The following is a 21842-nucleotide window of genomic DNA, read 5'->3' as shown; positions in this document are numbered from 1 at the left end:
AGGTGAACACACACACACACACACACACACACACACACACACACACACACACACACACACACACACACACACACACACACACACACACACACACACACACACACACACACACACACACACACACACACACACACACACACACCTCCCCCCATTCTTCATGAATCTCAATGGTGTCCAATTAGGACATCCTGACGTGGTTAGTGGGAGTGGTTTAGATGCTGGAGGCGGGCTGTGGGTTGGTAGTGGGCGTGGCCTGCCGGGGCATGGTGTACATGGCGCCCAGGAACTGGTCAGCGATGCGGCCGGCCTCTCGTAGGCCACTCAGCAGGGCGCCGTGCACCGTGGCCGGGTAGTTCCTGATGGTGTGCTCGCCCGCAAAGAAGAGACGCGGAACCGGCTGCGGAGAGAGAGAGAGAACAGGAAGGGTTGCATCAGAACATGCATCGGGTCACTCACACACATGGTGACACACACACACACACACACACTCACAAATGGCATACATCTAACTTAAAGTTGTGAAAAGATCCCTGTAATGCAGAAGAGCTAATGAGGATAATGCACAACACACCAGTGGCTAATCCCCAATGAATGTGTGTACACACACACACCCCTAACAAATTAGGCTAGGGGACATCTCCCAGACTAAATACATGCCTCCTTGCTTATTCATGGCTGATTTACAGTCGACACTAATGAACAAATAAACCAGAGGGCCATGACTAAACGCCAGCATACCCCCCGCCCCCTTAAGCACAACAGCAACACGCACATAAATAAGCTACGCTTATTTAAGGCTCAAACTCGGCCCCCTCCTCTGAAATTAAAAACAAGTCGTGGAGACGCCTCTGCGCGTTTGTGTGGTCTGGAGCGGCAGCATACTTCTGAGAAAGGGGGGCTTTAATGAAGTGGTGTGATGAGGAGCCAAGCCCAATAATGGGTTGTCGTGGGATCATTGGTTGCAGACTCAGACAGAGACAACTGCCTCGCTGGACAGTGAAAAAAAAAGTGTAATGAAAAGTCGAGAGAAAATGGTAAGAATGTCTGCTATCACCACATAAACCAGACCATCCCATTCCAGATGTTGAAATGCCAGTACGGCAAGAGTGGACACATCCAGTTTGTGAGATGGGCCTATGAATGTATGTGTGTTTGAAAGCCCTAACTTCCTTGTTCCGGCTGAGTGCTGGTGTCGTGGCATGGCATGGCGTGTCGTACCTGTGAAGCTCCTGGGATGGCGGGGCCAGGTGTGATTGGCTGGGCCATGAGGTCATAATCGTTGCCAGAGGAACCGGCCGCCACGTACGAGTAGGAGCCGCGAGCCCAGGGGTCAGCACGCCAGCGTGTCACCACCGTCTCTTTAGGCTGCAAGGACAACAGGAACAGTCATGAGTCATTTCAATGACACACACACACACACACACACACACACACACACACACACACACACACACACACACACACACACACACACACACACACACACACACACACACACACACACACACACACACACACACACACACACACACACACCCCTTCAGGATGTATAATAAATCAAACTAAAGAATAGAATGATAATACAAAAATACCACAGTGAGAACAATACAATGAAGCTGTTCTGTGCCTGATTAAATAAAATGTACCGTTTCCATTCAGAAAGTTTCAATTGTGTAGAAAAGCCGTAAGTCTGTCTCTGGTTAGGTGTGACCATGAGCTTCACTTCCGGTGTGAGCATTTAGCATCAATTATTTCCGCAGGCATTAAAGATGCCCAACATAGGAGGCGTATTGTCCCATCAACCCTGCAGTATCACTTGGTAGCTCTACAGGGGTGCGCCGGCTTACAGCCACACAGCGGAATCCACAAGTGTGCACTCTTAAATATCATAATAAGAGTTTACAAAGGGAAGTCTCCACTTCGGAAGGACTGCATCGGAGAAATATAATATTCAGTATTTCGCACACACTTTTGTCCAAAGCGTCTTACAAAACATTACATAAACATTAGATTAAAAAAGGAAAAAGAGGAAATTACATATTACGCATAATGAAAATAATACAAACAATATAGAGTATCAATTTAAGTAAAACCAATCAAATAACAATAATAATAGCCGCAAGCGGCAATGGACAGGGTCCATGCATGTGCAGACCTTGAGGGCTGTCATTGCTTATTGAAGAATTTACAAACGCGATCGTCAGTCACAGTGACAAAGACTGATGCAAGACGCACCCCGGCAGAAGCAAGGTTTGAACCCTGAGCCTTTGGACTGAAAGGTGAACGACTTACCACTGAGCCATTGAGCAACTCAGAGTTGAAGTGTGTGTGTGTGAGCAAACAAAATACCAAGCATTTTTTAGACAAAGGCTTAATTATACATTGATTGAATTCCACGGTTAAGATATTTGATGTATGGTTTTTGCAAATGAGACGCATATTGAAAACTGAAGATAGGACATGGATTTGGAAATTAGAATTTGGAGGATGTTGGGAGAAGGTTCAAAGTCAGAATGTAATCTGCTGATTACCTTAACACCTTGGGTTTTCAAATAACTCTTGACACTTGGAAAAGGTTGGGTTTTAGCCATCTTGCCACTACTATCTTGCGTTGAGCTTGGAAGGCCTCTGTTCGAACTTGGCACCTTCAGGTTTGTGACGGGGTTTCTTAACCATTACGCCATGGAAGATGTTGTAGCGTCCTCCAACTAGTACGTTTTACTTTCACTTTCGACTTTTGGAAATGGTGGGGAAATCTGACATTTTTAGAGCAGAATTCCAGTGAAGCAAAGATGCAGGTGACTTGACAGATGTTGACTCTAGGCCAAGCTGCTTTCGAGAAAAGTCCTAAAATTACCTTGATTATTACAGCGCCACTTTGAGGTCAATGAGTGTCATTTTGTCTGAGTATAGGGGGGACTTTTCAACCCACCTGCCAATTTTAGTGTTTCTAGGCCTTACGGTGCAAACCCATGACAGCGACGCGATACGCTTCAATCGCTTTGAGTGGGCGTGTGGAAATAGCATTTTCAAACTGTCAGAGACGACACCAAACAATCTGATTGGCCGCTGCCGGGAAAAAACGCTCCTCATTTGCATAGGATTCAACCCTTTCCAACTTTTATCGGTCGCGTCACAATGGATTGGCTCCGGTTGAAATGCATGGGATTTAGAATATCGCGTCACTCGTAACGGTGTCATGGGTTTGCACCGTTACAGTCTTTGCTGCACATACACTTTTAGCAGAGTAAACAAGAAGGAAGTGTTACAGTTTCAGAAGACTGTGTCAGAGACTTGTCACATCCACTCCTGTTGACCCACCTGAGGGACGGCGCTGCTGCCGAAGATGCCCTTGAGGATGGCGAGGCAACGGCCCACGATCACATCATCGCTGATGTTCTCCATGATTCCCGCCGCCTCACCCGCCATCAGCGCCAAAAGGATGGGAGCTGGGATCGGACAAAAATAAAAAGAGAAGAGATCAGGCCTGTGATGGAGAACACTGGCACTCTCACACACACACACACACACAGGCAACAAGAAACCCCACAATGCATTTCACCCCCTCTGAAACGCTGTGTCGGTCGCCAAAGACAGGGGCTCACCTTTGTAGAGGTTCCAGAAGAGGAAGAGCTCTCCTCGGCTGGCTGTGGTGCTTCCCACGTGGCCAAAGAGGTTCACGCTGGGGTCCCAGAACACCCGGTCAAAGCACAGCACCACCTAGTGGAATGGAGGACGCGATAAATACCACATCACCATACTTGCCCATGAAACCATTCAAATCCTCTTCATTCAAAGGTTAACAGATATTTCATTCATTTTGATAAAGCGTAGGAGTGGAGTTATGAGTCATAGCAACACATTTGTTTGTGTGAAATATCTCCATTTGAAGGGAGGTTTGTCTGGTACGGTAAACAAATTCAGAGGGTGCATTAAATCCTGCCCTGAGGTTAAGAGGTGGGGGGTGAAATATGCTGCTAAAAGCTTCATCTTTCCACTTAGTCTATTTTAAAACTCTCTACTTAGCATCTTAACAGCCATGGCAGACCAACACCAGCTGGTTTCAATACTGAGCAGTGTGTGGCGAAGCAGACAAGCTCATGGCTGATGCTGGCCGCCCTCTGGTGGTGAAAGTCCAGAAGGGCAGCAGGGTTGCATAATACTGCAGCATTTTTCTGCAGCATCCAAATTAGAGCGATGAAGAACTGCAGAGGGTGATGCACTCCAAACCATCATGAGGGGAGGGGGGTGTGTGTGTGTGTGTGTGTGTGTGTGTGTGTGTGTGTGGCTCAGATTTTACCCAACCAAAAACACACAAACACGCTATGGCAACAGCACCACTGACTCCCGGTAGAGAGAGCTTATAAATGTAGTCCACACTGTGTCCACAGGTGACTTTGCCCTGGCTGATGTTGTGACATCTGGCCATCCAGCCTACAGATCTGTGCAGGCTCTCTGGCCCTTTAACGGGCACATCACAAATCTACTTTCCCAACAACCATTCAGGGGAAAATAAATATGGGTGTGTGTGTGGTTGGGTCTGGTTTGACCTGCATGTGGTAGTCATGCGGACACAGTGTTTGTTTCAGCTGGTGTGTTTGTTGGGTGTCTGCAGTCATGGGGTTGTTAACGTTCATGCCGGTCTTGGTTGGCATTAAATGGAGGGCTGGGAAGGAAAGAAGGAAACTGCTCCATCACAGCATGGCACTTCCTGAGATTAAGAGTGTGTCTCACAGCAACACAGAAAAGGCCTGTTCAGTAGAGTTGGTTAAGGACTAGGGGGTAGAGATGTATGAAGTATGCTTGTAGTGCAACACTGTGTACTATATTAACGTTGTGCGTGAATGTGTGTGTGTAATAATGTAGCTTGGTGTTGTAGTCTGTGTGGCGTTAACCTGGTTGAGGTTGCCGATGCCCATCCCTTTGCGGGTGTCTGTTGAACATAAGTTGTGTGTACCTTGTGTGTGTGGGAAGTACTTAATTGACGTTGCCAATGCCCATCCTTTGTGAGTATGTGTGTAGTTGTGTACCTTGTGGCTGTGTGTTGAACGTAAGTAGTGTATACCTTGTGTCTTGAGTGTGTGTAGTATGTACCGTGTGCATGAGTGTGTGTGTGTGTGAGAGAGAGAGAGAGAGAGAGAGAGAGTTGGTGTACCGTGTTCCTTGTGTGTGTGAGAGAGAGTTGGTGTACCGTGTTCAGTGTGTGTGTGTGTGTGTGTGTGTGTGAGAGAGAGTTGGTGTACCGTGTTCAGTGTGTGTGTGTCTGTGAGAGAGATGGTGTACCGTGTTCAGTGTGTGTGTGTGTGAGAGAGAGTTGGTGTACTGTGTTCCTTGTGTGTGTAGTGTGTACCTTGTTAAGGTTGCCGAAGCCCATCCTCTGGATGGCGGCAGTCTTCCACTCAGGCAGCGGTGGCACAAACTGCACGGCGGGCGGCTGCTGCTTTAGGACTCCCAGCGGGAGCGTGCACAACACCGCGTCACACTTGTAGATGAAAGTCTGAGTGGTGGAGCGCGTGTTCACTGCTATCACCTCACAACCTACACAAACCCACACAAACGCTTTAAATATGACCCAAAACCTAAGCAAGCAGAGTCTCTACTAGCCCAAGTGCCCCAGCTGGGACTGATGTGTAGATGTCGGAGAGAGACGCTGGCTATGTGGAGAACATAACCCAGCTGGCCCATAGCATGGGGGCATGTCAGCTCAGCATTCTTCTGTCTGAATGTTGGATCAGTGGATGATGGAGTCAAATCAAAGAAGCCTGTGACGAATGTGATCCCAGACTGGCACACCACACACTCGCACGCAAGCTGTGACATCATGCTGCATAAAACATGCAGCTTAGATGCAGATCGTAAATAACAAATCAGTGGCGCAAGAGAATTTAGCTTTCAGTCAGGAATCCCTTTTCTGCTTGCTATTACTCTGTGTGTGTGTGTGTGTGTGTGTGTGTACTATGAGATCCTCAAGCAACGATTTCATGGACCATGCATGATAATCCCTTTGTATGCTCAGTGTGTAATAGACACGCAGTCACACAGACTCCTGAAGCTGGGTGATAGGGGGCCTGAACTCACCAGAGGCGGTGTAGCGGACCTGTCGCACTGCTGTGTTGAGTTTGATGTCCAGGCCTTCAGCCAGAGCCACGGGGACACACGAGTAACCGTTACGCACCGTCAGGTGACTCCCCGTAAACTCAAAGTCATCATCCTGAGAGAGAGAGAGAGAGAGAGAGAGAGAGAGAGAGAGAGAGAGAGAGAGCGAGCGAGCGAGAGAGATAAGGATTTACACTCAATCCAAATGACTACATTTGTGACTTTCAATTGCGAGGGGAGAATTAAGGACAACAGTCTTTACTGAACAGAACTAAGGACTCATCATACTGAGAAAGCCTGATTACACCTGAAAACCTTAAAGTGATAGAGCCTGAATGTGGGACCAGTGCCCTAGTGTGGGAGAGGAGGGGTGGGGGGGGGGGCTGTACCTGGTCCCAGTGTTTGAGCGACAGGGTGGAGAGGGGTGTGGCATTGGCAAACTCCAGGTTGGCGAAGTGCCAGTCCAGGATCTGCCGGTCTCGAGATGACAGGTACACGTCACTGCAACGACACACCGGAGGTACACACACATTAACACACATAACACCTCAGGGGAAGAACTGAACTGGTGGGGTACTACTATAATACCATGAATAATACTGTAATTATAATTCATTCATTATAATACTACTACTGTGTGTGTGTGTGTGTGTGTGTGTGTGTGTGTGTTCACACCTTGGGGGGTTGGCCTCCAGCTCCTGAAGTCTCTCCTCCAGTTTCCCCTGCATCTCTGCTAGCTCGTCATACTCCTGCAGGCAGAGACAAACATGGCGTCAGGGCGTAGATCACCCACGGAGCAAAGCGTACACATTCTACACACCTACACACTCAGCTGAGAACTGCTCTGGGCTCTCCAGCAGGTCCACAGGCTAGGCAAAGCAGATGGCTTCTTTTTTTTCAATTACTGCACACTATGGTAATCATGTTTAGTTAGAACCACCAAAAAAAAAAAAAAAAAAAAAACAGATTTGTGCAATCTAATGTCCCATCACTCTTCAGAAAAACTGTGTCTCTCGGATGAGAGAGAGAGAGAGAGAGAGAGAGAAAGAAAGAAAGAAAGAAAGAAAGAAAAAAAAAGAGAGGCGCTGCTGACTGACTGCCCGAATACTGCCAAGCACAGACAGACGAGGGTTCCCTCCATTATGGCCATTGTAAAAAAGGCTGAAGAGGGGAATTTGTGACAAAGAATGCCTTTACTTAATTGCTTCTAAAATTATGATCCTAACAACATAAGTGCTCCTAATGGATCTCAAACGCAGCTTGAAGGACTGCGTGGGAGATGGTGTGTTGCCAAATATGTGTGTGTGTGTGTGTGTGTGTGTGTGTGTGTGTGTTTTTTTCTTGCACTGGTCCTCTGTTTTTAAATCAATTCCTTTCTCCTCCTGCTCTGGGCGCCTGAAGGCCACACCCCTAACACCCAGGGAGAGATTAGTATGTGGGAAATGGACTTCGTGGAGCACCGGTATAAATAGTAGCACGTTAACATGGCTTAGTGCTTCATTAATAATGATGGCGCTGCTCGGAGGCAAACCTGTGAAAAATACAACACTCCAGCGTAAATAACTCTGACAGAGGTGGAGGAGTCCTTCTCACGGAAAAAGATGGCAAAAAAACGGTGTGTGTGTGTGTGTTTTCACGCCATGAGACAGTGAGGAACGGATAAATGCCCCTAAACTACACTGCGATAGCACTGCCTGTGAGATGGAGAGCATGGTAACACAGCAGGCTCTGATCACTTTGGATCAAAGAGTCTTCTTAAGGGTTGGTCAGTTCATATCCAAACACTTCTGGCTGCTTTGAGTGCATCCTTTAACTGCCACATCAGCTGAACAACATAACGAGATGTACACAGTATGTTTGGGAGTGCAGTGGGACTAAATTCTTGTGAGCTTGATGCAAAAGCCACTATTAATAAGTCATTATAATTAGTCATCATAACATGAATAGGTCACAGAGCACTGTAAGTATAAATGTGAGTGTGAGATGACCCCTGAACTGATGCCGCTGAATGGTGGAGCTGTGGACGCTTCTGTCTCACCTTGCAGAGGGCGGTGAGATCTCGGTGTTTACTCTTGACCAGGAACTCAGCGGTGATATCTCTGGGAGGCTTCACCTCGCTGGCCTCCTTATACTGCTGGTGGAGCTCCTTCACACGCTCCTTAGTGGCAGACATCTGAGAGACAGACAGAGAGAGAAATAGAGAGAGAGAAATAGAGAGAGAGAAAGAAATGGAGGGAGAGGAAGAAAGACAGAGAGGTTGAGACCAAGATCATTCCACAGAAAATAACTTAAGACTCTGCTCATCTTGACCCTTACAAGGGCACCATGGTTAACCAAGAGAAAATAAAAGGTAGTTTAACTCCTAAAATCAACGCACCTTGTTGAGCAGCTCCTTGAGTTCTTCTTGAGTCTTCACGATTTTTTTCCAGTGTTCAATCTGTTCATCCTTCACATGTTTCTCTTGTAACCTACACACACACACACACACACACACACACACACACACACACACACACACACACACACACACACACACACACACACACACACACACACACACACACACAGAGAGAGAGAGAGAGAGAGAGAGAGAGAGAGAGAGAGAGAGAGAGAGAGAGAGAGAGAGAGAGAGAGTCTGTGTGTTAGTCTGCTGAATCAAGAACACTACTGCTGAGCCGATTAAGTAGACATGGGGAATAACAGAGTAGAAGAGAGTGAAGGAATAGAGCAGAATAGAGTTGAGATTAAGGACCATTATGTTCTAGAGGGAAGAACTGCATACAGGAAAGGTATAAAGAATGGAACTGAGTAGGGTAAGGTAGAGAAAACTGGATGTGAAGTGTGAAGAACAGAATACAGTAGACTTGAAGTATGGTGTGTAGAATTGAGCAGTGGAGAGATCACGATAACACAGCGTGAATAGAATTGAGGAGAAAGTGACTTCAGAAAGGCCTCTGCAGGCCTCACACTCACTGAATGACCACCTCCAGGGCCTGGCCCAGAGATACAGGCTTGTTGTTGAGGAAATTAAAGTCCAGCTGGTGGCTGAGGAAGGAGGTGGCCTCCAGCAGCCTGTTAAACTCCTGCTCCACCATCTCATCCTTCTCCTTGGGCACCTGGAGTCAAACACAAGGGTCAAAATCAGAAAGAGAAAACATACATGTGTAGGACTGATTGAAATTTTAATCATCTGTCTACTCTCTAGAACATTCCATCAGGCCTCCCTACTTCCAGGATGACGTCCTTCTCACATATCAAACATACATCATCAGGGGTTAGTTTTGGTCTTCAGGTCTTCACAGCAGTTATTACACTGATGCACACACAGGCCCCATACAAAAAATGGCAGCCCTTTACTCCCCCCATAGGGCAGGCACACTCTCATTCCCCCTCCCCTGTATACAACAGGAACAATTCTGAAGTCTCTGAACTCCCCAACACATTTCTCCCTGAACTGTGCTAACCAAAGTACCTACAAGTATCAGGGAGGAGACCATCTACACAGGATCCTTTATATAAGAGTAAGAGAAGTAGCAGTAGTAGTAGTAGTAGTAGTAGCAGCAGTTGTGTATATCAAATGTAATGATGTATCTCAGAAAAAGGATAGTCTGGTTACTTTTTAATAGTGTGTTTGTTCATCTGAAGTAAAAAAATGAAATAAAAGAGGAAGTATTTGATTTATTCAGTAAAGTAGTACTTACACTGGTGCAGCGTTCCCCCTTGAAAAAGAGGGGAGACAGAGAGCGAGAGAATTACAACACTGACAGTCACATGATGGGGGTTCAAAGGTCAAAGGTTAAAAGGTCAGGCACACATTGACACCATTTAGGTTTCTCCATGCTACCGGGTGATGACTGCACAGCGGAAAAGGGATGTGCACACCTCAGGATGAAACAGACTAGGAAAGGGTCATCAACAGATCCTAATACTGAGATCCATCATGGACTGCACTGAACACACACAAAATATTTACGGACATTCTCAAGCACTACGGTGGCTGTGGATGGAAGGACTGAACCATACAAACGACAGAGTCAACACTGCATGCTTGCAGCATGACGTTTATGAGAAATGTGCTTTAAAACTTGAGACTTTCAACATACAACATGTCATGTAAAGGAGAGATAAGAAATGAAGAATTCAACGATAGAGACACTTGCAATGCAACAGCCACGTTCACCACTTGGGCTAGTCCACCAGCAGCACTATCAACAACTAGCACAGGCCAAGAGGATGACAGCTCTACAAACATGCACAGACACACTTACAGCTTGGCCATTAGCCTCGTAGAGTGGGCACTTCTGTTTGATCTTGGCCAGCTCCATGTTGACCTGCTTGCTGACCACAGCCATGGGGTTTCCACCTGCGCAATGCCAGAGTGTAAGTGAACGCCAATGGGAGACCAACAGGGCTGATAGCAGGAAAAGCATGATCTACATGGCGAATTGCACCCTCTGGTGGGGAACATATACAGTGGCAGGCAACATCACTTGTGATCAAATGACCAGCATTATGTTGCCATGGCAGTTCCTTACCCAGCCCAGTCACCACCATGGCACCGAGGTCAGCCACATAGTTCCCCTTACGGAACGTGGCTACTCTCCCGCCAACACGGTCCTGCCAAAGAGAAAATCCAGGTAGCAAATTTAGCCTCTTTATGGATCCCAACCTTCTCTTGTTCTTTTCTCCCATTGTTACTCCCACAGAACAAACACAGCAAGCTCATGATTCACAAGACCAACTGAAAGACAACCCATAATAACCCAAATAGGATGCACTCCTTGCAAAACAAACTCTTTCAAACAGACATGATGACCACAAACTATCATGGTGTGTTGAAAACCAATATGCCTGTGCCATGTTTGAGCCCTACCCACCCTGGACTCAAGCACAGTCACGTCCATGCCGAAGCTCTGCAGCTGGCGGGCAGCGGCCAGTCCTGACACCCCTCCACCGATGATGATCACCTTGCCTGTCTTCTTAGCTGTGTAGGGATGCAGGGCATTAAACAGGGTTTTAAAACCTTTTAACAAGCACATTTCCAAACCATTGCTATTACTGATCAACTCTCCATGTCTTATGGTACAACTGCTAGTTTACTTCCTTACATATATAAATATAGATAGGCAACATTTTACAAACAATATCCATGCTTTGTTATCAAATCTTGTCAAAATTTTGTGTTGGCAAAATTTTCCATACAAATTCCGGAGAGTTCCTTTACCATGGGAACACTAGTTAAGGAGTTACTATTTTCCAAAGACGCTTATGTTCACAAAGACTCCTCGTGCTACTCACTTGGCAAGGGCTTTACTCGCTTGTAGATGCCAAAGTTGATAAGACCTTGCCGTTCCAGGTAACTGTGTATCCTGTGGACTAGGACGGTGTCACCTGAGGACAGACAGAGAGAAAGAAGGCTGAGAGCGTGGAAGCAGCCTCACTACAAGAGACGCACCTAGCGCCAGCACAGAGACGGCTGAAAAAGCCATCATGGCTACTCACTGTTGTAGGGAGCTTCCAGCTGCTGAGCGGTGGCCTCGAAGGTCAGCTGGATTTTGGGGTTATCCAGCCACAGCTGGAGCTGCACCGGGGGAGACAAAGACGTCACACACCGTCCAAAATCACCAAGGAGGTAAAACACAATCCTAACATTTGGCACCCATAAATAGGTCTGCTGTTCTCTGAGTTCTCTGCTTTTATTTATCTATCAACGTATCTATTTAGAACCATACCTCACTCTGAGAAGTAGCAGAGCTTACTAAGCTTCAAGCTAAGCATGATAAAGAGAGACAACAATCAATGGTCCACCTTGTAACCACAACATGGCATCTTTACTGTTTAAGTTATACACAAATGATGTTAAACTCCTAATGCTATTAGTTGGAGGCTTCCCACAACGGCCAAACCTCTCACTGACACATGCAAGTGCTTATACCCAGCCTAAGTATTACAACTCAACAACCATCATATTGATACTTTAACAATATAAAAATAATAATTGCCCTGAAACTACCATGCAAATCATTAACATAATAAGTTCACCGAAAATGTACCAAAGTCTCAATTTCATCTAGGTTCCAAACATCAAAAACGTCCTATGCTCTTCGAAAAGCCCACCCAAACCTTTTTTGACCTTGGGGAAAAACCCCAGTACAGGCACAGGGTAGCCAAGGCCCCGAGTGGTTGGAAGCATACCGTGCGGTTGCGGATGTAGAGGAAGACCTTCTGTGTCTGCTGCGGCCCGCTGATGATGTCTGGGAAGCAAGCGGCCTCCTGGGAGGTCATGCGGTCATGGGGGAGGCGGCTCTGGAAGGCCGCGCCCTCCAAACCTGAAGGATGGAGGGAGACAAGAGGCAGAGATGAAGAGACATATAGAGAGTACAGAGTAAGAATGGGGGAGAGACAGAAAGAAAGAAAGAAAGAGAGCGAGAGACAGTCTTAAGTTGAGAGGGGGTGGGGTCACTGACTTATGCCACAACAGCTGTTGTTTCAGAAGAACTGAAGGCAGAGTCCTGACTGCCACACAGACGCTAGCCTAACACCACCAAGACAGAAGACCAGATAATATAGGAGAGCTACGGCATCAGGAACCAGCAGGCACATCACAGACACAGAAAGACAGCCCACACAGCACAGCGCCCAAACAGCTGTACAACAACTGTAGGACAGTACTGCGACAGCTGCAACTGTTCAGATGCAGCTACACACATTACACTTATGTGACTCTAGTCACTCTACGTAACCAGGAGAAGAGTATAGTTTTGAGGACACTGGAAGATTCCAAAATACTCTGCACATTGTTCTGACATGGCACGAACAGCAACAGCACAAGTTCAAGTAAAAAAAAAAAAAAACATCACAGCTGACATTCATAAAAAAAATGGGTGTCTCACAGATAAACACAGCAGAGCTGCAAAAGCAAGCTGCAACATTGCTACATTGAGACAAGGTTTGCCGTTTTATGACAGAAGGACCTTTGATGACTCCATCGATGACTGAAGACAGACAGACAGACAGAACCAGATGTTGCTCTCCTCACCTGATGGCTCCTCTGGCTCACTGTCGTTCTCCTCCTCCACGGGCGGAGCGGGGGGCGGGATGACCTGTTTGCGCTCCTTTTCTGCCTTGGCGTTCCTCTCCTCCTCCGAGTAATACTCGTCCTCGGAGAGGTTGGCCAGGCTCTCGTCCATCTCGCGATATTCCACCTGCAATAGGAGGCACAATAAAAGCACCATTAAAACGCAGTTCCGGCCCAGCTGAAAGAAAAGACAAAACAATAGAGAGGATCTCCCTGGCATTTGGACCAACCCGCACACCATAAAAATATTAAAATGCAAAGCAACTTGTACCTTTAATTTATTAACCAGGTACTCGTACTTGAGTCAGTTTTAAGGGAATACTTGTAATTATACTGGAGTATAGATTCTCAGTTCTCTACTAACCACTGGCTAATACACCTTCTACAACATGAATGACAATGGATTTTATTTCAAAATTACCATTTGGGCTCGCTCTCCGAACATACAAGAACTCACACCCTGGGACATATGGACCACATGATAAAGCTGATACATCAGAGGTTACTTGTCACGTGTCAGTGGGCCTAGCGGTCTTCCACAGTCACAGAACTACATGGATAACGATATAAGACTTTCTTCTTTGGTATGTATCAATACATCCTTTATGACCACCATAATGATAGGGGTTTTACTTCTATCTTGGGTGTCAGTGTCTGTGAAACTGTGTGTGTGTTATATACAGCCGTGTGTGTGTGTGAGAGAAAGAGAAAAGGAGATATTAGATGGTAACTTTCTCTTTCTAAGTTTGGATGTGTCCATCATCATCTTTGACAAGAAGAATGATTTTATTCTTGGATGTCAGTGTCAGATGATAAAGACAGGAAGATTCTCCCTCTGTGTAAGTGCGAAGTGAGTATATTAGATGCTTACTTTCGCTTTCTTGCGGCGGCTGGTCCTCCTGGCCTCCTGGTCCTGGTTCCCAGCTCCGGCTGGATGAGGCATCGGGGGCCCGCCAGGCTCCCCACTGGGTGATGCCCGCTCCTTCTTCTTCACGTCTGAGATGCCCGGTGTGGAGGAGGCAGTGGCTCCTGTCTGGGCGACCCCCTGGGCCTCTGAGGCGCCCTCGCCTCCCGCTGCCATGTTGGAGGCAGATGCAGAAGAGCCTGGGTCAGACTTCTTACTGGACAGCATCATGGAGGACGATGCAGGCCTCTCCTGAGAAAAAAATAAACATTTTGAGGATCTGCTATGTAATCCATATCCTAGGTTGTGTTCAATCTGGAAAATGATCTCAAAATGTGAAATTCACTTCCATTGTGAGCTACGAGTTAACATTTCACCTATACTCCTTTATTTGTTGATGAATGGAAGTTTTTGAGAGGGGAGGTGCGCCAGTCTTCTCACCTCTATATTTTCCAGTCATTGAAGTGACAATCATGAACAGTGTTTTTTTTTGTACTCTTTTATATTCAATTCTAACAGCATTTTAACCTAAATGTGATCGGGATGAATGAATATGAACGACAACTGCTTTAGACACGACCTCCTATTTTTAAGCTGTGCTCCATACGAGTTAACCAAGTTTCTGAAACCTCAGCCTCATTCAGTCATTTGATGGTGTTGGCCTGGTGTTAAACTGCGTCGCCAGGTCACAGTTCAGTATTAAGCCTTCTTTAAAAATAATCAACAAAAAAAGTGGCCTAAAGGTCGTTAATGACAGCATAACAGGCCCTAATTCCAGCTAGCATAACTTGCTAGCCCGCAACCATTCACGGATATGCGGACGGGTTGGAGGATGTGCATAATGATGATAACTGCACAGTACAATAACCATGTTTTGTTTTACCCATTTGTCCGTGCACCTGGTAATATCCATTCAATCACTAAGAAATAAAGACAGAATCACAAACATGGTAATGAGAACAAAACACAGGCCCTGTGAGGGGTGACAGCAGGTAAGTTAGCCAGCTCGCAAGGCAAGTTCACTTTAGATGTCTAAACGAGAGTTATCCAACTAACAACCTGCATGCCAATGTTAACGTTAGCTAACGTTACATTGGCAATCTATCGTGATTTACTACTACTCACTGGCTAAGCTCTACTGTACATTTAATACCTGGCAGTTAGTTCTGATCAAAAGCGGCGTAAAGTGAAAAATAAAAACATTACAATTTCTATTGTGAAACAAGGCTGGGTTGTTTCATTGCTTTCATCAGACAACATGTCTGACGCTAGCGTAGTAGCTAGCTAGACACCTAGCTGTGTTACTAGCTAGCTATCTAGGTGATGTAAGCTGACTCGGGACTCATACGCTAGAAACAAAAAAAATGAATGAGACACAGGTATCATTTGAATATTACATGCTGAAACGCAATCCGGTCTGCAGTTAAATGCATAGGACTACAATGGTTACAAGGAAAACATACCTAGCTACCATTAGCAAACAAATGCTGTGTGGTGGACCGCGGTCGATAGCTAGCTAGAGATGCAAAGCTCCCCGGCATGCTTTGTTGTGGACTGGCTAACTGTTAGCTAGCTATACATTGCTATTTAGATAACAAATTCCCCAGCAAACAATACAATATATGCTTCACGTACAAACACACACACACGGTTTCTACACAGAGCGACTTAATATTTTACAAGCTTTTTTTCAAAGTAACGGTATTATGTTTACCTCTTGCTGGTCCGCACCGATCTGCACAAAGGAAACAACGACTCGTCCGACACGGACCGGTTAACCAATGAAATCTCACTATTCCTTGAGCGACAAGGGTAAATCTATTGGCTAACGATACTGTCCATCAACACAACGCCAAAATTGCGTAATGGCGCGTTTGATAACATTGTAACAGCTTATTGTAATGACACACACATTTTGTGATAACCCTGTCAATCCAGTGTGGTTATCACATACTAGGTACAACTTGCATGAAAATCTATGAAAAGCCTGCAACTGATATTGCACAAAACAGTCTTGATTAATTTACCCAGGCCATTGGTTTGTTTGTTTATTTATTTCTACAACTACCGTGTAACTAAACCAATGAGCTGTGTCTAACATCGTCTACGGCCCAGAGCAGCAAAATGTCACGTTATGTTGCCGGATTATACTCAAAGTGAGCAATTTAAGACAAAACGCGGCAGATGCGATGACTTTTGACGTCAACACAAACACGATCAGGCAGGAAGTGCGGATAAGTAGTAGACACACTCAACAGGTAAGACAGGGAGGTGTATGGCTACACCCTCGTATCTCGTTGTATGAGTCGGAAATCGCTTTTAGTCGAAGAATATCGCTAAACAGAGAACAATAAATCCTCAGAGGTAAGTTTGATAGGGTATTGGCATTAAGTGACTTATGATGCTCTGAACTTTCAGACACTAACTCGAGAAAAGTTGTAAAAACACAATTCCTAGGCTATCGGATTTAAAAGTTTGGCGTTAAAAAAAAGCACGAAGACAAACATATGCAAACAAAGAACATCTACGTAGCCCGAATAATGTAAATGATGTGGAGACCTTAACACTTAAACAATAACAGAAAAACAAACAAAAAATTATGTATCTCGTTAATAGACACAGGAGGAAGCGCAGTCGGCTCACGCCATAAGTAGAGTGACCTCACGCTTTCCAGCATTTGTTTAGGGTTGACTATGGAGATTGTAAAGGTCTTGTTTCATGTGTCAATTTTGGCTTGTAATCCCATCCATTTCAGATTTCTACAGTGATTTTCCTTATAAAATCACATGCTGTGCTTTGAATCCATAAGGTCATGGACAGTAACCATGTTTTCTTGTCCCCAGCACCATAATGAAGAAGCAGACAGAGACGTTGAACAGACCAGACAATACAGCCTTTACTCAGCAGAGGCTTCCGGCATGGCAGCCTATGCTCTCGGCTGGTATTGTCATCCCTGGCTTCGTGGTAATTGGCCTGGCCTTCATCGGTATTGGAGTCGCCCTGTTTGTTACCTCACAGAACATCCAAGTACTGGAGGTAAGATCCCTTCCTTTCCCTTCTTTGTCTGGCTTGATTGGTTTCTTTATTTCTCACCTCTTCCCCACTCACCTCTGTCTTGTGTCCAAAAGATATGTAAATAATAGACATTTGAACCTCTGATCACATTAAGAGCTGGTGCAAGTAGACTAGTAATTAGAGGTGGGAATCACAGAGTAACTTCCGATACTATACCATACCATCACGATAAGTTGCCCACGATAGTGATGGTATCACGTTACAGTGATTTTGTGATGCTCGATACATTGCAAGACGATCATCTACGATACACCACGATATCTGTCTAACTGAAGAAGGAAAATACCCCTAAAAAGGTAAAAAGCAGGAATTCTGTATTTATTCACTGCATCAGTATCAGTGTCAGTGTCAGTTTCACAGAATTTTGTCAACTGAGATGAAACAATGTACACCAAACCTGGAGGTGGAGGTTAGTGATTTTCTGGAAAACCAGAATGGTTAAGTGAATACATTTGTTTTCAACCGTCTTGAGTCTGACAAAATGTATCAATATTTGGTGTCACAATAACGATAAAGTTTTGCGATGTCACTGCATCGATTTATTTTTGTCCCACCCCTATTAGTAATCACATAATGTTACCACTGTCATGTGTACATCATCGATTTAGATTACATTTCGTGTGACTTATTTACCATACAGAGGGACTATACCGGCGTTGAACAAAACTCAGACAACGACTGCTCCCGGTGTTTGAATCGAACGAATTGTGTCTGTGCTGTCCAATTTAACCTCGCAAAGCAGTTGGAGGTAAAGTATGATGTTTCACATGTAAAAAGGGTTGACACTAAATGTATTTATGCAATGGTTTAACTGAACTCTATTCCTCTCTATAGGGGCCTGTATTCTTCTATTATGGCTTATCAAATTACTTCCAAAACCATCGTAAATATGGAGTCTCCAGAGATGACTACCAACTGTCAGGGGATACATATTACTTTGAGGTAAATTGTGGTTGTAGATTTCTCTTCTCTTTAGTGTTTTATCTTCATTTGGAAAGCATTTGTTCATTCATTCATTTGAGGCTGTTGTTCAAGGGTTAATCTAATTAGTCTTCTCTTCATTGCAATGTCGATCACCAAGAATCCTGAGGACGATTGTATACCCTACCAGTACGACTCCAGGAACAGGCCGATTGTGCCATGTGGATCAAAAGCCAACAGCCTGTTCAATGGTACTACTTAAAACATGTTTTAACATCTTTTCATGTACAGATAACTTTTTCCTTAACCGGCAACTCTTCCTGTGCTGTGAAATGTTAACGCTGATCCCTCTTACATAGACACATTCAGGCTCTATCGTCTTGTGGGAGGGCAGAAGAAGCAGGTCCCATTTGATGGGAAAGGCATTGCATGGTGGACCGATTACAACCTGAAATACAGAAACCCCACGTTAGTGGATGGCTCTTTGGCAAAAGCTTTCAATGGTACTTTACTGTTTATGGTTAATCTCTAGAATTCTATAACCGCCATTACTGCAATACATGTACTCTTAAAGACATAGTCAGTGTGCTTGGTGTTTAAGTACAATTTCTATTTCTGCAAACAAATAGAGGAACAGCTCTGTTTTTCAAAGGACTAACATAGTGCTATGACTTTGTGTGTGCGTCATGAATGGTGTAAATGTTGACTGAAAAGCTCTATAACATTTTAACATGTTTAGGGGACATATTATATTTTTAGGGGACCCCTAAAGACTCCAGTTTTAAAAAAAGGGTCACTGCAGTAAATTCTTATTTTATTGCCTTATCTTTGGTTATTCAAATGCTTATCTAAATACTTTGAGTAAACAAATAACCTGGCCATTACACTGTGAACTTTAGGGACAGTGAAGCCTGTAAACTGGCCCAAACCAGTCTATGAGCTGGACACCTCCGACTCGTCCAACAATGGCTTCCTGAACCAGGACTTCCTGGTGTGGATGAGGAGAGCAGCCCTGCCTGGTTTTAGAAAGCTGTATCGGAGAATATCTGAGGGGGAATATGCTGATGGGCTGCCTACTGGTAACTACTCACTGGAGATTAACTACAGTATCCTTTACACAGTTTGGTAAATAATTTATTACTGGGGTAAACAGAAATAGGAAGAAGGGCAAGTACATTTATATCCTGGAGAAATGCTGTCTCTTCTGATTTTTATCGTCTGACAGATTCTGGTCACTGGAATAATGTCATCTGTAATAACAATGCAGGGACTTGTGTTGTTATACAACATAAATCCAGTCAGTTAAATCCTCATGGCCATAGAAAATTTCCATGTGGGCTTCTCTTTCTTAGTGTCAACCAGAAAAACTGGTTTGACCTGCAGGGTGTGACTGCGCTTTTCTGGAGGCAGAGGGAATGAAGGCCCACCCCTGATTGTCAGATGCTATGACTTCAGTATGTTGCAAACGCCTGTGCAAACATGATGTGACAGATTTAAATGATTGAAAAGAAAAACAGAAAAGGGTCAATAGGAAAGAACACTCACTAAAGTGAGTACAAGTTAAAAGATTAGAATAAACCTGGGTTGAAGGAATATAATGTTATCTGGTTCCTGACACACTTACAGGCACACTGAAACCTTATAATTTAGTTTTGTATGAATTTTGAATACAGGTTGGCCCTTAACCTTCCCTCCTCCCAGATTACCCTGTCCATGGCTTTGATGGCCGTAAGAAGGTGTTCTTCAGCAACGTTTCCTGGATGGGTGGCAAGAACCAGTTCTTGGGCATTGCCTACCTGGTGGTTGGTTCTCTGTGCATCGTCATGTCATTGGTCATGCTTATTGTCTACGCCAAGTACAGATTTCCTGATGAGGATTCCTAATCAACTCCATCAAAAAATGTGTTGCCTGTGTTGATGTGACATTTGCGAGACCCCAGTGAACCCAGCTTGTGTGAAATGAAGTGAGATGCCAGTGGTGTTTCCCCCAGGTGATGGTGTGCAGTAAGATTTAGTCATTGTCTAGCTTCTGTGGAAGTTTTAATGGAGCATTTCTTCCTTTTTGGTGGATAATCAGATGTTTACAGATTTATTTTATAAGCGCATATACCCTGCTATAGTCTGTTGATATGTGTGTCTGTCAGTACATTTATAAAATTAATGACACTTTAAAAATATACTTCTTTTTTTTTTATCCCAGCAGTACCTGTAACCAGCATCTGAAATATTAAGACTATGGGCAATTGAATGACCACTGGCTTGAATGTTTATGTTTTAACTGATTTATCATGTTCTCTCATTTTAAATGCCATCAAAAAAAGAAAGTAGCCATGGATTTTATACTCAGCCTTACTCTTTATGAAACATTCTCATTTGTTTTTCTCAGGACAGAAGACATAAGGTGTATCTAATGTGACTGTTACTTTGTAAACATGTATCATATTGATTGTACATATTTGGTTCTTTCTCAGGGTATCATGCTGGAACAAACATTTGAGTGTTTGGGTGTATGTTCTCAGATTTGAAATGCTATGAATAAAATGTCAAACTTTTAATACTTCTCAGTGATTTGTTGGCATATTTGTTGGAATAGGGCTTTCCAAAAGTTATGTCTGTGCAAAGTATTTCAAATCTGATCTATTAAAATAAACAAACATAGATTTAGCAGATTGTTTTAGAGCAAAATGCATGCACAAACACCATTACAAGTTAAAACGCTTTTCCTTCATTCGGTTCTTTATTTTATTTTTTATTTTTTTAGCCTATGTAAAACATGCATACAGCATTATCTCCTCATTTCATCTGATTTCCCTGTTCCAGCTGTATTGGAATGTTCACCACACCTGAAGTTCCACCAAGTTCATCATTTTATGATGTAATAATAACTAGCACTTTGTCCCTATGGAGAATGTGGAGACTGTATTTCAAACATTCTATTAATATCAGGCCTGTGTATGTTCAGTGTTCATATCTGCCTGTATGACAACCAGTTAAGATGTTCCTGAGCATATGGCCCTTTTACACTCCACCACCCAAGGAGAATATAGCCATTTTCTCCAGTCTTCCAGCATGGGCAACTGTGGGATTGGACATGACCCCAGAAGAGTTTGCGTCCATACTCTCTACTAGAGTATCTGAAGGAAAGACTGTGATCCTCTCTGTAGTAGATGTCATGTACACATACCTACCAGTGGTTCTACTGGCTGCTGTGGTCATTTCATTGTGCAGAGTTTACAAGAGAAAGATGGAGAGGAGATCAGAGGTGAGTTTACAGCGTTTGATAATACTTGGCTAAGGATTATGTCATGTTGGGATTTCTAGATTAACTTCTAGTTTTCTTTTCACTAACTGTATCTTGTGATTTTAAACTTGGACTTTGCTGATGAAACAGATCACGAGTCTGGATCTGAATCTGGTCATGAATCTGAATATTCAGTGACAAAACAGATTCTTTTCATTCATGATTTATGACATATTTGGAAATATCTCATTAGGGACAAACTTGATATGATGAATGGAGTAGTTTGACATGGTCTCTTCTCCCTCTTGCTTAAGTCTGAGATGTTGAACACCACAACCTGCTTGGCAGACCGGATGAAGAAGGGCCTGGCCCTTAAAGAAGGCATCATCATGGAGCTGGAGGACGTGGAGAGGAGGCTCCTGATGCTACAGCAGAAGCTGCAGATCGTGCAGGAGAAGAGGAGAACTGGAGGGAAAGTAGTTTTACACAGACGGTGCAGGAGAATGCACAGTGACCCCCTGCCCTCCT

General features: G+C 44.4%; 2 protein-coding genes across 6 annotated transcripts; one reads left to right on the top strand and one right to left on the bottom strand.

Moving 5' to 3' along the window:
• Positions 1-71: 71 nt before the first annotated feature.
• On the bottom strand, positions 72-15939 carry kdm1a (lysine (K)-specific demethylase 1a). Of its 4 annotated transcripts, none has more exons than XM_012836795.3 (22): positions 15793-15939; positions 14962-14998; positions 14046-14330; positions 13136-13301; positions 12292-12425; positions 11599-11677; positions 11395-11487; positions 10974-11080; positions 10632-10713; positions 10365-10459; positions 9798-9815; positions 9070-9212; positions 8474-8564; positions 8135-8269; positions 6772-6845; positions 6486-6597; positions 6079-6211; positions 5351-5538; positions 3606-3720; positions 3322-3449; positions 1219-1365; positions 72-397 (listed from the first exon to the last, which is right to left on the bottom strand). In XM_012836795.3, exons 2-22 carry the CDS (start codon positions 14989-14991, stop codon positions 212-214), a joined length of 2541 nt encoding a protein of 846 aa, XP_012692249.1. In that variant the 5' UTR covers positions 14992-14998; positions 15793-15939; the 3' UTR covers positions 72-211. The 4 variants fall into 4 exon arrangements, with proteins under 4 accessions (XP_012692249.1, XP_012692248.1, XP_031436126.1 ...); XM_012836794.3 differs by having other exon boundaries at positions 13136-13304; positions 15793-15936; XM_031580266.2 differs by lacking the exon at positions 15793-15939 and adding an exon at positions 15542-15767 and having other exon boundaries at positions 13136-13304.
• An 80-nt stretch (positions 15940-16019) lies between these two features.
• Positions 16020-20633, top strand: tmem30b (transmembrane protein 30B). Of its 2 annotated transcripts, none has more exons than XM_031580268.2 (8): positions 16020-16336; positions 16922-17114; positions 17794-17901; positions 17988-18095; positions 18235-18325; positions 18434-18577; positions 18974-19180; positions 19776-20633. In XM_031580268.2, the coding sequence occupies exons 2-8, from the start codon at positions 16929-16931 to the stop codon at positions 19955-19957; spliced, it is 1026 nt and encodes a 341-aa protein (XP_031436128.1). In that variant the 5' UTR covers positions 16020-16336; positions 16922-16928; the 3' UTR covers positions 19958-20633. The 2 variants fall into 2 exon arrangements, with proteins under 2 accessions (XP_031436128.1, XP_012692251.1); XM_012836797.3 differs by having other exon boundaries at positions 16022-16442.
• Positions 20634-21842: the final 1209 nt, after the last annotated feature.

The sequence above is a fragment of the Clupea harengus genome, chromosome 14 (assembly GCF_900700415.2).
Source record: "Clupea harengus chromosome 14, Ch_v2.0.2, whole genome shotgun sequence".
Classification (NCBI taxonomy): domain Eukaryota; kingdom Metazoa; phylum Chordata; class Actinopteri; order Clupeiformes; family Clupeidae; genus Clupea; species Clupea harengus.
Note: the sequence above shows the minus strand (reverse complement) of the source record. Positions and strands in the feature narration are given on the sequence as shown.

Coding starts and splice junctions, on each gene's coding strand:
- tmem30b (XM_031580268.2), top strand. CDS start 16,929: ATGAAGAAGCAGACAGAGACGTTGAACAGACCAGACAATACAGCCTTT. Junction 18,096..18,234: donor GGGATACATATTACTTTGAG/GTAAATTGTGGT, acceptor TCGATCACCAAG/AATCCTGAGGACGATTGTAT. Junction 18,326..18,433: donor AGCCAACAGCCTGTTCAATG/GTACTACTTAAA, acceptor CCTCTTACATAG/ACACATTCAGGCTCTATCGT.
- kdm1a (XM_012836794.3), bottom strand. CDS start 14,991: ATGGATATTACCAGGTGCACGGACAAATGG. Junction 12,426..13,135: donor TGAGCCAGAGGAGCCATCAG/GTGAGGAGAGCA, acceptor TCCATCCTTCAG/GTTTGGAGGGCGCGGCCTTC. Junction 10,460..10,631: donor CATGGTGGTGACTGGGCTGG/GTAAGGAACTGC, acceptor GGCATTGCGCAG/GTGGAAACCCCATGGCTGTG.